Consider the following 12615-nt stretch of genomic DNA (forward strand, 5'->3'; position numbering starts at 1 on the left):
GTGTGTGTGCCTTTTTCTTTTGTAACTAGATCTAATTTTTTTTTAATTAAGAGAAAAAAGCATGCATAAAGCCTTAAAAATTGGCAATGTGTTTCTCCTGCTTTTAATACCGATGTTATTCTCGATTTGCTAACAGAGCTTACAATTGGCATTCGTTGTAAGCTGTTTTCCTGAATAGGGTTAATATGAATGAAATTTTTTTTTTCTATTTGTGTGCCCACTTTCTGTGAGAATAACTAATTTACTGAATCACATACTGTTGATGCATATAGATCGAAACAAATTCATTTAAAAATTACTGTTTACATCTTTCCTTTAAAATTTTAGGAAGCCTAAATTATATACCAGTTGTAGGATATTATCCAAAAATTACTTTCTAAAAAGTAAAAGTGGATGTCAACAAAAAAAAGGGGGGGAGAAACATTGCCAGAAGCCAGGAAATCTCTAAGCAAAGCTGCTAATTATTCTTAATGGGCAAGATGAGCACATTAAGAAACAAATGAATACATCAGTGAAATGTAATTGAAAATCGACCTGGCAATCGCACATCACATCTGAGTATTGGCCTGTATATTATTCTCATCATTTTAAAAATTATTTTTGTTGTTCTTGGCATCTGAATTTAATGAATCCAACCGAATCTTACTTTCTAGTCTCTTAGGCTTATTAAAGTTCTAGTTTTTACCTTTTTTAAAAAAAAAAAAAAACAGCATGTTTTGATATTTCCTTTTTATCTCCTGTTATTTCTATTTTTTAACATGTAATGAATGGATGACTTCTGAATCTTTATTTCCTAGAAGCATGTCAACCAGTTGTGAGGTTATTTATAATCTTCCCTAAGATGTATCAAATGGATTGGCTATGTCTTTCAGAGCTCTTTCCCTTGACCCTGGAAAGCTAGATGTTGATTTGAGATCTACTAAACAGAGATATCTGAAAAGAGATTAAGACTTGAGGTATAAGTGAATGTTGTGAGTCCTAAATATTTTCTTAGACTCATGGGTACGTGCCCCTCAGGTTCTCCTGGGTCCTTAAACTGCATTGCTGGGTCTAACCCAGAGCCCCTCTACCTGAGAGCTCCCTCTCCTTACAGATGCCATGTGTATCTGCGCCCAAAGAGAACAAGAGATAAATTAGAAATGGGATCCTTTGGTTCGTCCACCTCTCAAATTTACCTAAAATAGTTTGAAATGCATTCCCTCTGCTTTGGCGTGGCCCTTTTGGTGTAATAAAGAAAGAAATCTCTCGGTGCCTACAGATAATAATTACTCACTACAGTTCATAGCTGGTGATGACAATGACAGAAGAATAGGGGAGGGAAGTGATATACCGAATTACTGTCGATGCTAAGCCTCTTCCAAATCATCATGAATAAAAGTACAACACCCAGAACTAAGGAGCCCTCTCTGGTATACTCACTAATTCCCCCAACACAAGCACCCTGCCTTGATCCATCCTTAGGAAACATCAAGTGTATTATCTGCAGACGGTGGAAGTGCTTGTTGACCCATTTCTTGTGCTCCTGACTCAGGCGTCTTATTCCCCCAGCATGCACAGTCCGGACCATGATCTCGAGCTCAGGGTCCACTAAAAATTGGTAAATCTCCTGTGCATTTTAAAGATGCTACCCCTGGCTTAACATTATTTATTAGCAGAATCCCTGACTTGAGGAATTAATAAATTCAGCTTCCTGTAGACTGTGCAGCCTGTGCTGCGGATGGCTGAGACCTTGGGAACGCCACGCCATCGTCCTGTGTTCAGGTCTCTTCCTCTAATAGCTGTGCCAACTGCACTTCTGTTTGGTGGCTGAGTCATTAATGGATTCCATGTGCCTCATACTGGGTAGGAGCTCAATAAATGGCTTTGGAAATTCAATTTAACTTAAGTAATAAATTAATCTAAGTAATTAATTAAAACTAACCCAACCACTATTAATTGCACGCCATTTCAGGTGCTAAAGACGTAGAAGTGGACAAGACGAACCAAGTGCCTGTTCTTATGGGACTCGGACTGTGCCTTGGCTGGAGCACATTTATACATAGGAAAGACATTGAAAATCTGCAGGGCAGAAATTCTTTGATTCCTTCCAGTTATTTAAATTCTACAATATAGGGGCTTCAGGGTAGCTCTGTCCGTAAAGCATCCTACTTCGGCTTAGGTCATGATCTCACGGTTCACGAGTTCAAGCCCCACGTCCGGCTCTGGGTTGACAGCTCAGAGCCTGGAGCCTGTGTCAGATTCTGTGTCTCACTCCCTCCCTGCCCCACCCCCAAGCTCATGCTCTGTCTCTCTGTCTCTCTCTCAAAAATTAAATAAACAAAAATAAAATAAACAATAATTGTAGAAATAAATATTTATAATTTATAAATAAATGTGAATAAATTAATATTTATAATTTATAATATATTATAATGAGAAAATAAATATAAATAAATATTAAATATAAATAAATAAATAAATAAATAAAATTTTTAAATGTTTGTTTACTTTTGAGAGACAGAGAGACAAAGCGTGAGCAAGTGAGGGGCAGAGAGAGAGGGAGACGCAGAACCCGAAGTAGGCTCCAGGTTCTAAGCTGTCAGCACAGAGCCCAATGTGGAGCTTGAACTCATGAACCGCGAGATCATGACCTGGGCCGAAGTCGAACGCTTAACCAACTGAGCCACCCAGGCGCCCCCTGCTAATTATAATCAACATTAGAATTTTTTTTAAATAATAAATTCTACAATATAAACGTTAACATTATTAGTTCTGAGTGGCAGGGAGAGAAAATAAAGCCTAACTGCCAAACCTCATTTTAGTTACTCACCAGCCCCTTCGTCCTTCCAAAGCTTTTGCCTGAACTCTTGAAAAAGATAATGAATTGGCATGAATTAGGCAATGTGTCAGGCTCATCCTATGGAGTACTCCATTAAGCCTATAAAATTAAATAATTTATTATTTATTAGCAGAATCATTATTCCTATTTTTGAGGTGGAGCTCAGAGAGGCTAATTTACCGAAGTTCACACAGCCGTTAAGTATCAAAATCAGCTTAGAAGCCAGCCAGGTTCATTTGGCTTCAAAGCTTCCCTCCCCCCGCCCCCATTAAACCATTCTGTTTCACCAAAACCTAGAATGGTCTGCTGAGTGTCATCTTACATTTTCCTCAGCACCCTCAGTAAGAAAAGGCCTCTCATCCAAAAACATAACAGTTGACACTGCTAACAGAGTTCAAAGCATCTCCTGTCATCCTCTCAATTCCTTTGATAACAACCACATTTAAGAATGTTTTGCAGCCTTTAAACTGGCAAATATTGCCACATCAAGCATTTTTAAAAACCAGTGATCAAAATGAACAGGATTTATATTATAACTTCATGGTTTTCGACCCTCACCTTGGATGGTCCAGTGAAAATAAAGGTAACATAAACTCAGAAAGTATTGCTTTCTGAATCACAATGTTTGTTTTATTATTTTATGTTATTTTTTTAAGTAGGCTTTACAGCCAGTGTGGGGCCCAACATGGGGCTTGAACTCACAACCCTAAGACGAGGACCTGAACTGAGATCAAGAGTTGGATGCTTAACCTACTGAGCCACCCAGGCTCTTATATATACATATATTTATATATATGTGGATTGGATTTCCTTTGTTACTCTGAAGTGACACTAAAAAATGATAAAATTTGTTATTAGATACATGCCAACCAGAGGAACCACCTCAAAATCTGACCTAAAGTGAAGGTTGGGGGGAGCAGAATATCAGAATGTATCTCTTAAGATATTTAAATACACTACTGCCATTTGTTTTTCTCTTTGGACTTGTTTTAATATAAAAACACCTCCTAAACCATAAAACATATCTCCTTCCCAGTTCTAAAAATAAAGCAGCCCAAATACTGCTGTGAATTTTTTTCATTATATTAAAAAAAAAAAAAAAAGCACCTCTAGAATTACAAATACGTACACTTGCTTCAACCTGACCACCCAGTGCCACAGGTTTATAAATTGTATAAAAGCATGGAGCGTTAAGATGTTTACTAAAAATTATTAATAGGTTTTCAGGCTTATGTAATTTAACTTCCCTGTGACTATTTTATAAGAAGTATTACCTCCACTAACAAAATAATATGTTTGGCTTGATAGATTAGTCATGTACTCATACGACGCTACAGGTGAACCAGGCACATTGTTGCATGCGGTGGGATGTCATGGAAACGTCGAGAAGGGTGTGGCCGGCGTGTGGGGGAGCATAACCAAAAAACAGTTGTCAGTTGATTCTTCACTAATTTTGGTCTTCTCAGAATAAAGATGTCAGCTGTCCTTTCTTACAAGACAGTTCGTTTAGAAGACTTTCCTGAAATACTTTCTTCCTGAAATAGACAGAACTGTAGGCCGATGTGTCATTTTAGTTAATCAAAACAAGTAGGCAAATTAGTCTCTTTTATTTTTTTAATGAATGTAATTTAACGGTATTTAATTTGCATACAGGAAAGTTCACCCAGAAAAAAAAAAAAAGTCTCCATATAATGCACTTTTGTAAACCTCCACAAAGCCCTTCATTAGGAGACCTAATTGATTTTTCCTACCCACTCCTGGGGGGGAGAAAGCTATCACAGTACCTGCTTATTCACTCAGAGAAGAAATGGGTGTGCCTGATGTTTCAAGCAGAGATTTGGGTTAAAAAGTCCTGTGGCTCTGTTCTTACGGGGAGATCTTGGCCAATGCTTGTTTGGAGCATTCAGGAAATCTGTTTTTCTATAATAAAAAAAAAAAAAAAAAAGGAAATCTGTTTTTCTGAGCAATAGGGGAACATCGCTTGTCTGCTTGGTGTCCTCCCCATGGGCCCAATTTAGTTCAGCTTGCAGCCTTCGGTGGAATTATTTTATTTCTTGCTTATTTAAACCTGCCTTGATCCGAAAGAGGGACTTGGAGGCTTTTTACAGTGACGCATAGGATATACCATATGAAATAAATGAGAAAGTGAGGATTATTGAAATCAGAAAGCCAGGAAAATATGATGAAGCCAGGATGAGAGGTCAGTACAGAAAACACATACCATACGAGCTTTTGTGGTTGATAGAGTTTGGTCATCCGTTTGGCTCTGGATTGCACAGGGACCAGAGCAAGAAGAGAAACGAGGACAGTTGTAAGATTTATAGCACCTGGAAGTTGAAGCAAGAAGGGTTGATCTCAAGTCTAGCCTTGCCCCGGTGTTGGAATGTGACATGATTTTTCCCACGGGCCCTCATCAAGATGGCGCTGTGTGATGTAATGGACTAGCTCCTCAAAACGTCTCTTCGAGAAATATGGCTTTTCTCGTACAAGCCCTTATGTGCCAGCAGATGGCCAAAGGCCGCGGCATGAGTCTGTAAAGCCAGTTCTTCAAGGGGCCTTTCCCTGGACTGACTTTCTTCTTTAGTAATTTGTTTTCTCTCAAAGGCTCTCCAAGCTTTTCTGTCTTTCGCCTCTCACTTCCTCCCAAGCCCTTCCCTGCTGCTCGTCCCCATACTCTCTGCTAGCGTTTACAAGATTGGAAATTCTTCAACCTGGAGAGTCTCCGAAAACTGCCTTTGCCCTCCCCACTGACTGAAAGAGGCTTGCCTTGGGGCTTGTAGCTCGTTTAAGCAAGTGGGGCATGGTGCCCACACAGGAGTCATCTACACCCACCAACACTCATAGCCCTGGGCCTTGCCAGCATGCTCCCTGAATGTCCATTTCACGGGTGACAAAACTGCAGCCCAGCAAGTCCAGAGAGCTTGCCTGTGGCAAGCAGTTCAACATTGGTGGTGAAGAGTGGTAGGAGAGCCAGGGCTAGACCCTTCTTCTCCTACAACTCTTCTCTTTTCACCGTGCTGATTCCATGTACAATAAGAAGATCGTCGTGTTTGTGGACCTTTTGGTTTTGTTTTGTTTTGAGTCAGTTGACAGTCTCTGCAGAAGCTTTCTTAACTGTGTCCTTCAGACGTGAGAGACATCATCACAAGGAATCAGAAGGCTGGTGTGTTTAAAACTCGGAAAATATCAAGCGGGTAAGATACCCTTCTGCATTAAAACACTCTGGTGTTCTCACTACTAGGGATGATTATTAAAAATAATAATAGCTAACATTTGCTGAGCATTTACTGTGGGTCAGGCCCTGTTCTAAGCACTTTAAAAGTATCTCATTTAATGTTGAAAAGAACTTGTAATGAGGCAGACGGACATTTTCATTATCTTCAATTAATAAGTGAGGAAAACTGAAGTGTATTGAACCCTGGGTTGGGAATGATTTGAGGGTTGAGAGTGTACAGGATGAGGCTGGGGAGGTCCCTCGTGAGACCTCCTTATGAAGGCTCTGTTACTAGGGGCAGTCTTGCTCCCAGGGACTTTTTCATTGTCCTGACCTGGGGAGAGGATTGCTACTGACATCTGGTAGACAGAGGCCAGGGATGCTGTTAAACCTCCTGCAATGCACAAGACGGGCCCCTTTGAGAAACCTCTCTCCATTCATGATTGTAAAATGGGCTAGGTGTCCTTTCCCTTTCAGATTCTGTTGATTCCTATTCAAACTTAGAGAAATGCCTCCCCTCAACCCAAACAATAGTGCTTTCTGTGATGCTACATTTCCTTTTGCCCTGATGATAGGAACCAGAAGAGTGAGTAATCATCGTTCAGTACTTTTCCCATGAAATGTCTGTATTTGTGCATTTTTCATGCATAGGTCAAACCCCAGACATTAGAAGAACAGTCTGATTTTTAACTATTTAATTTATTTATTACTCTTAACCTGTCACCCTTTGATATTTTGAGTTTTCTCTGTGTTGAAGATGCTTTCCCACCCAAACTGCTCAGTTTGGGGGTGTGGGAGGGAGATGAATGAACAGCAACAACGCTTAAAACCTACAGTGGTCAACACATTGGCATGAGGCCATGGAATAGCAATAATTATTTTTCTCTCCTGTCAGCTGGTGAAGATAATGGAGTGTCCACGTATGTGTTTTGAAATTTCGCAGTAGAATGTCAGAGTGGGCTGGTGGCACAGGGGACAATGTGCTCTGTGTTCCTCATGTAAATAACAAACCCTTTCTGTTTCCCAGAAAGCCTCAGGCAGGTCAGGAGAAAGAGCAATCTGTTACCTGTGTATCCTTCATTCTTAGGACAGCCTTCACTCCGCGGTGTAGACTGCCCTACCCTTCTGGGGAGGCCTTCTTTAGGGACGTGATTTGCAACCTGGTCTTTTAGTTATCAATCAAAAGCACATTTTCTATGTTGTCCTCATTTACATTTATTTAATGCTTAAGGTCATTTGTGACCATTTGAGTGTATTTCAGCATATGGAATCAGGGAATAATAGATTTCAGCATCATGCTGTGAAGTGAGATTGTGTTTTTACAAGACATAATGTTGTTTACTGGGTGTTAATAATCACTAATTAATAAACATATCTACATTTCTAAAATGTGCCATTTTGAGGAATAAAAATGTCAAGTGTTTAACTTACAGAGTGCAACAGAATTTGCTGTCATCTTTTCATAAAATAATTGTTACAGAAAGAAGCAAAATGTCGTTGTTCAACACAGGACGTATCCAAAATGGCCTTTGTTTCTATTTACCTGTTATTCAAAATGCGATCTCTAAATATGTTGTTCTGATATGTACCTGGACATATAGTCTACATGACAATAGTCTTATAGGAACCTCCCAAGGTGAGAGATTTGGGTTTTTTGTCTTTATCTTCTATTCATTGTGGTCAGTTTTTTCTCTTCTGACCACTGCAGGCATTTTGTCCAAAGTCTACTAAAAACACTTTGCCAGATAACCAGCGGATGAGTCAGACCTTGAAATGCCTTGATCTCATATTAAGAAGCTACTTGACCACTTAACCTTCCAGAAGCTAAGAGGAAACTGCCAACCAGTGATGTAGTAATCAGCATTTCCCTTCTCTCCACTGCTTTCCCACCCATAACCAGTACAATATGATGAGCACATTAGTTCCATGCGAGAAGAAATAAAAGGAAACTGTTCACAAAAGAGCTAAGATATAGTTCAATGTTCTTTTTTATTGCCTCAATGCCTATGCAGAATTTCTCCTCCAAATTGGAGGTGTGGGATAACAGTAGCGACAGATAACTAAGAAGTATTTACCATAGCTACAAAGCCCACCCGTGAGCCCAATATTTCTGCTATTGAAAAGCACTTCAAAGCTTGACATGAAGTTTGGAACAGCCGAGAGTTTCCTGTGACTTCATTCGCAAAGGAGATGTAACAGCAGAAAGGTGTATCAGGGTATGAGGACATGGGGCCTAGGAAATGGTGTGTTTTTAGAAAGGAGCGGGAAACTGCCCAGAAATGGCAACGGCACCCCAAGCTCCCCTTCCCGCTGCTCCAACAGCATGCTCAGTGACCATCAGCCTCCTCTTGCCTCTCAGCCAGGGCAGACGCGGGTGCCTGTGGGGCCCCACATTTTGAGGGCTCTCTTCAGGAGAATGAATTTGATGACATCTTACTTTGGCAAATTTTACAGAAGCATTTGACCATAGGAACACATCACTGGGGCGCCTCATGTGCTTGGAAGGAGCCTGTGCAAGTAAGGGACCCAGATACTTAAGCTCCACTAGCTTCACAACGAACCCACCCCTGCTCTCCTAAACATCACCACCCTTGCCTAGAATAACGCCCTTCCTTTAATAACAAACTTTCTCACTCCCCCTGTTCCATTCTAATCCCAGTCTAATTGTTGCATAGTGAGACAGACATATCTGTGGAGGCCCGGGAGCTTTAGCCCCGGTGAAGGAAGATCTAGGATGCCCATTGATGAAGCGTTATATCCATTTCATCTCACAGATCTTAATACAGTCATTTGATGGTTCACGTGTTTGTCCATGCATGTAGCCATCCACTCATTTAACTGATAGGTCCAAGGCATTCTGCCTTTGAGAATATAAATATGGAGTTAGCGAGAGTAACTTGTGAACAAAGGAAATTGTGCTGCTAAATATAGCCGGAGAGTGGTGGAAAGAGCAAGGATATTTACGGCTTCTCAATTGTTAGGTTTATCTGAAGCTGTCTTCAAAACCTTGACTGTCTCATAAAAAAGCATTTGGAGCTTTTGACGTCTACGTGTTTCTGGGTGTTCTAGAATTAGTGAAGGGCGTCATTCTCTGGTTAATATTAGTTAACAGTTACAGTATTTTAAAAAATCTATTAAATATACCCTGCTGTGATATTAAAAGTAAGTTTCTGCCTAAGAAAAGAGTTTATCTTTGTGTGAAAATTGCTGGCGAATTTAGGCCTGTGACTTGTATTATTCTTTGATAAACCATTAATTTTAGTAAACTATGGAACTTATTATAACATTTAAGACTTCTTTATAACCCAAATTTCACCTTTATGTGGGCCCCCAGGACTGGCTATTGGCCCCATTGCCCTACTGCTTTTTAAGATTTATGTCTTTTCTGAGGCTCATTTCCTTTTAAAGGTTAAATCAAGGGTGTGAAAAATGATTCTAAAAGTGTAAATGTCCACCAAGTGGGATCCAGTTGCTGATTTTTCTAGGCCTTCTGCAGCCTGCCCTCACTTCCTTCACTCTCCTCATTCAGTCTAGCTCCCTCTGCTTCCCCAGCATATGCCTTCTCCCTTGGCCCTCTCCAGGGGCCTTCTCCCATGGCCTTCTCCTGTGGCCTTCTCCCATGGCCACCCAGGCCTCTGCACTCTCTGGACACATTTGGTCTTTCCCGTCACTGGCCTTAACCAGTCCTATTCCCTTCTCCCTCGTCCTTCTAAATTCTTCCTTGTAGGATGGCCTAATTATCATTTATCCTGCCTTAATCTTGTCATCCTTTTAACTTCCATTGGCCTTAGACTGATCCCACAGTTAAAAGTGCCATATTCTCTTATTGCTCAAAGCATGTTGTCTGTGTCTTCTTTCATTCATTTCTTTTTTTTTTAAATTTATTTAATTTATTTTTTTAATTTACATCTAAGTTAGCATATAGTGCAACAATGATTTCAGGAGTAGATTCCTTAATGCCTCTTACCCATTTAGCCCATCCCCCCTCCCACAACCCCTCCAGTAACCCTGTTTGTTCTCCATATTTAAGAATCTCTTATGTTTTGTCCCCCCTCCCTGTTTTTATATTAATTTTGCTTCCCTTCCCTTATGTTCATCTGTTTTGTATCTTGAAGTCTTCATATGAGTAAAGTTACATGATATTTGTCTTTCTCTGACTAATTTCACTTACCATAATACCCTCTAGTTCCATCCATGTAGTTGCAAATGGCAAGATTTCATTCTTTTTGATTGCTGAGTAATACTCCATTGTATATATATACCACATCTTCTTTATCCATTCATCCATCGGTGGACATTTGGGCTCTTTCCATACTTTGGCTATTGTTGATAGTGCTGCTATAAACATTGGGGTGCATGTGCCCCTTCAGAACAGCATACCTGTATCCCTTGGATAATTATCTAGTAGTGCAATTGCTGGGTTATAGGGTAATGGTATTTTTAATTTTTTGAGGAACCTCCAGAGCGGCTGCACCAGTTTGCATTCCCACCAGCAGTGCAAAAGAAATCCTCTTTCTCTGCATCCTTGCCAACATCTGTTGTTGCCTGAGTTGTTAATGTTAGCCATTCTGACAGGTGTGAGGTGGTATCTCATTGTGGTTTTGATTTGTATTTCCCTGATGATGAGTGATGTTGAGCATTTTTTCATGTGTTGGTTGGCCATCTGGATGTCTTCAGAGAAGTGTCTATTCATGTCTTTTGCCCATTTCTCCACTGGATTATTTGTTTTTTGGGTGTTGAGTTTGACACGTTCTTTATAGATTTTGGATGCTAATTTATCTGATATGTCATTTGCAAATATCTTCTCCCATTCCTTTGGTTGCCTTTTAGTTTTGCTGAGGTTCATTCATTTCTTGACAAATATTTCTGTCACTTTCTGCACACCAAGTACTATTCTAGGTGCCAGAGATGTAGTGATGAACAAGACTGAGAAAGCCCATGCCTTCTTGGACTTCACACTCTAGCAGGGGAGACGGATAATTTTCTTGAAGGCAAAGGTTCTGCTTAATATGTTTTTCTATTCCCTGAAGCAATTAGTACGCTTTATCCCTGCCATAGAAAAAGGTTTTTAAGATTTGTAGTTGGAGCACATTTTGAAAGACATGAATCCATAAGGCTTATGGAACCAAATAATTTTTAGTAGGAGGAAAGTCAAGCTCTGGAGACTCAGACATCAGTTTATACATCAGATAGCTGACTTTCATTTCAGGATAGGCTTCTTCTCAGGAATGCCTATGCCGTGTCTATAGACAAACTGACATTGTAAGTAGGCATTTATCGGTCCTTTGTCAGGTTGAAGAGGAAGGTTAGAAGAAGGTAACTGAGATAAGGAGGCTGAAGGCTGTCTTTGGGAAATTTTCTGATAACTATACCTGTTAGTGAGTTTTGCTAGAATTATGTAACAGAATCTTGAGAACTGCTGACAATTCTAGAGATGCCACAGTCCTGTTTCCTTCCATTGCTATCTTGGATGTGGGGGAAGGAAATTGCTACATGTACTTTCTATTACGAACATTTTTTATTTGCCTGACAAATTTAAAGAAGGATCCATGCCCCCTACTCTTCAGTGTTTTGCCCTGAAGAAACCAGCTCCCACAGGCATGTTATCCAGTTTTTGATTATTTTGATAGAGTTCTCCTTTTTGTATTAAAATGAGCCAGATTTTAACAGTTGGGGACATTGTATTTTTTAAGGCATCCTCTTAAACTGCAGTAAATTAAAAATTAAGGTCTCTTATTCTAAAATAACATTATATTAACTCTTTGGACATGCGGTTTCCTACTCCTCACCAAGATCAAAATCTCACTATCCAAATTTGGCCAAGTTCAATATTGATAGCCAGGTGTGCATGTCAGACTACTACATCCTCTGCAAAAATGCCTTCTAGTTTTAAGAGAAAAATCACTCCTTTATAGAAATGTGTATCACCGAAGTTACATATCAAATAAAAACGTCTTCATTTTCTTTCTTTTTTATTTTTTAGAAAAAAAAATTTTTTTAACATTTTTATTTATTTTTGAGAGTCAGGGTGTGAGTGGGGGAGGAGGAGAGAGAGAGAGGGGGAGACACAGAATCGGAAGCAGGTTCCAGGCTCTGAACTGTCAACACAGAGCCTGATGCGGGGCTGGAACCCACCAGCTGCAAGATCATGACCTGAGCCAAAGTCAGATGCTTAACTGACTGAGCCACCCAGGCACCTCTCTCTCTCTCTCTCTCTTTTTTTTTTTATAGAGAGAGGGAGAGAGCATGTGTAAGTGGGGAGTGGGCAGAGGGAGAGAGAAAGAATCTTAAGCAGGCTCCATGCTCAGCACGGAGCCCCACCCGGGGCTCAATCCCACAACCCCGAGATCATGACCTGAGCCGAAATCAGGAGTCAGAAGCTCAACCGACTGAGCCACCCAGGTGCCCCAAACGTCTTCGTTTTCAAAGGATTTCTTCACTTTAAAATGGACAAGGGGCAATCTTAAAATATTTTTTTAGAGAATGGCCACATCATAATCCATTGCTAAAAACTAATTGTTTTTTAACTTTAATAATAGTCTGTTTTCAGTATTTTGCCATTACAAACAGTGCTGCAGTGAAC

The 12615-nt window shown here is 40.1% G+C and overlaps 1 protein-coding gene across 3 annotated transcripts in view; it reads left to right on the forward strand.

Annotated features, from left to right (window-relative positions):
• Positions 1-12615, forward strand: part of CAMKMT (calmodulin-lysine N-methyltransferase) — a 404726-nt gene that overhangs the window by 346306 nt on the left and 45805 nt on the right. For 2 of the 3 annotated variants that reach the window (XM_042932169.1, XM_042932168.1), the window contains exon 7: positions 5946-6012. The exons of the other annotated variant lie outside the window; for it this stretch is intronic. In XM_042932169.1, the coding sequence (XP_042788103.1) occupies positions 5946-6012 (67 nt within the window). The remainder of the gene's footprint in view (positions 1-5945; positions 6013-12615) is intronic. 3 annotated transcript variants of the gene reach the window in all.

The sequence above is a fragment of the Panthera leo genome, chromosome A3 (assembly GCF_018350215.1).
Source record: "Panthera leo isolate Ple1 chromosome A3, P.leo_Ple1_pat1.1, whole genome shotgun sequence".
Taxonomy (NCBI): domain Eukaryota; kingdom Metazoa; phylum Chordata; class Mammalia; order Carnivora; family Felidae; genus Panthera; species Panthera leo.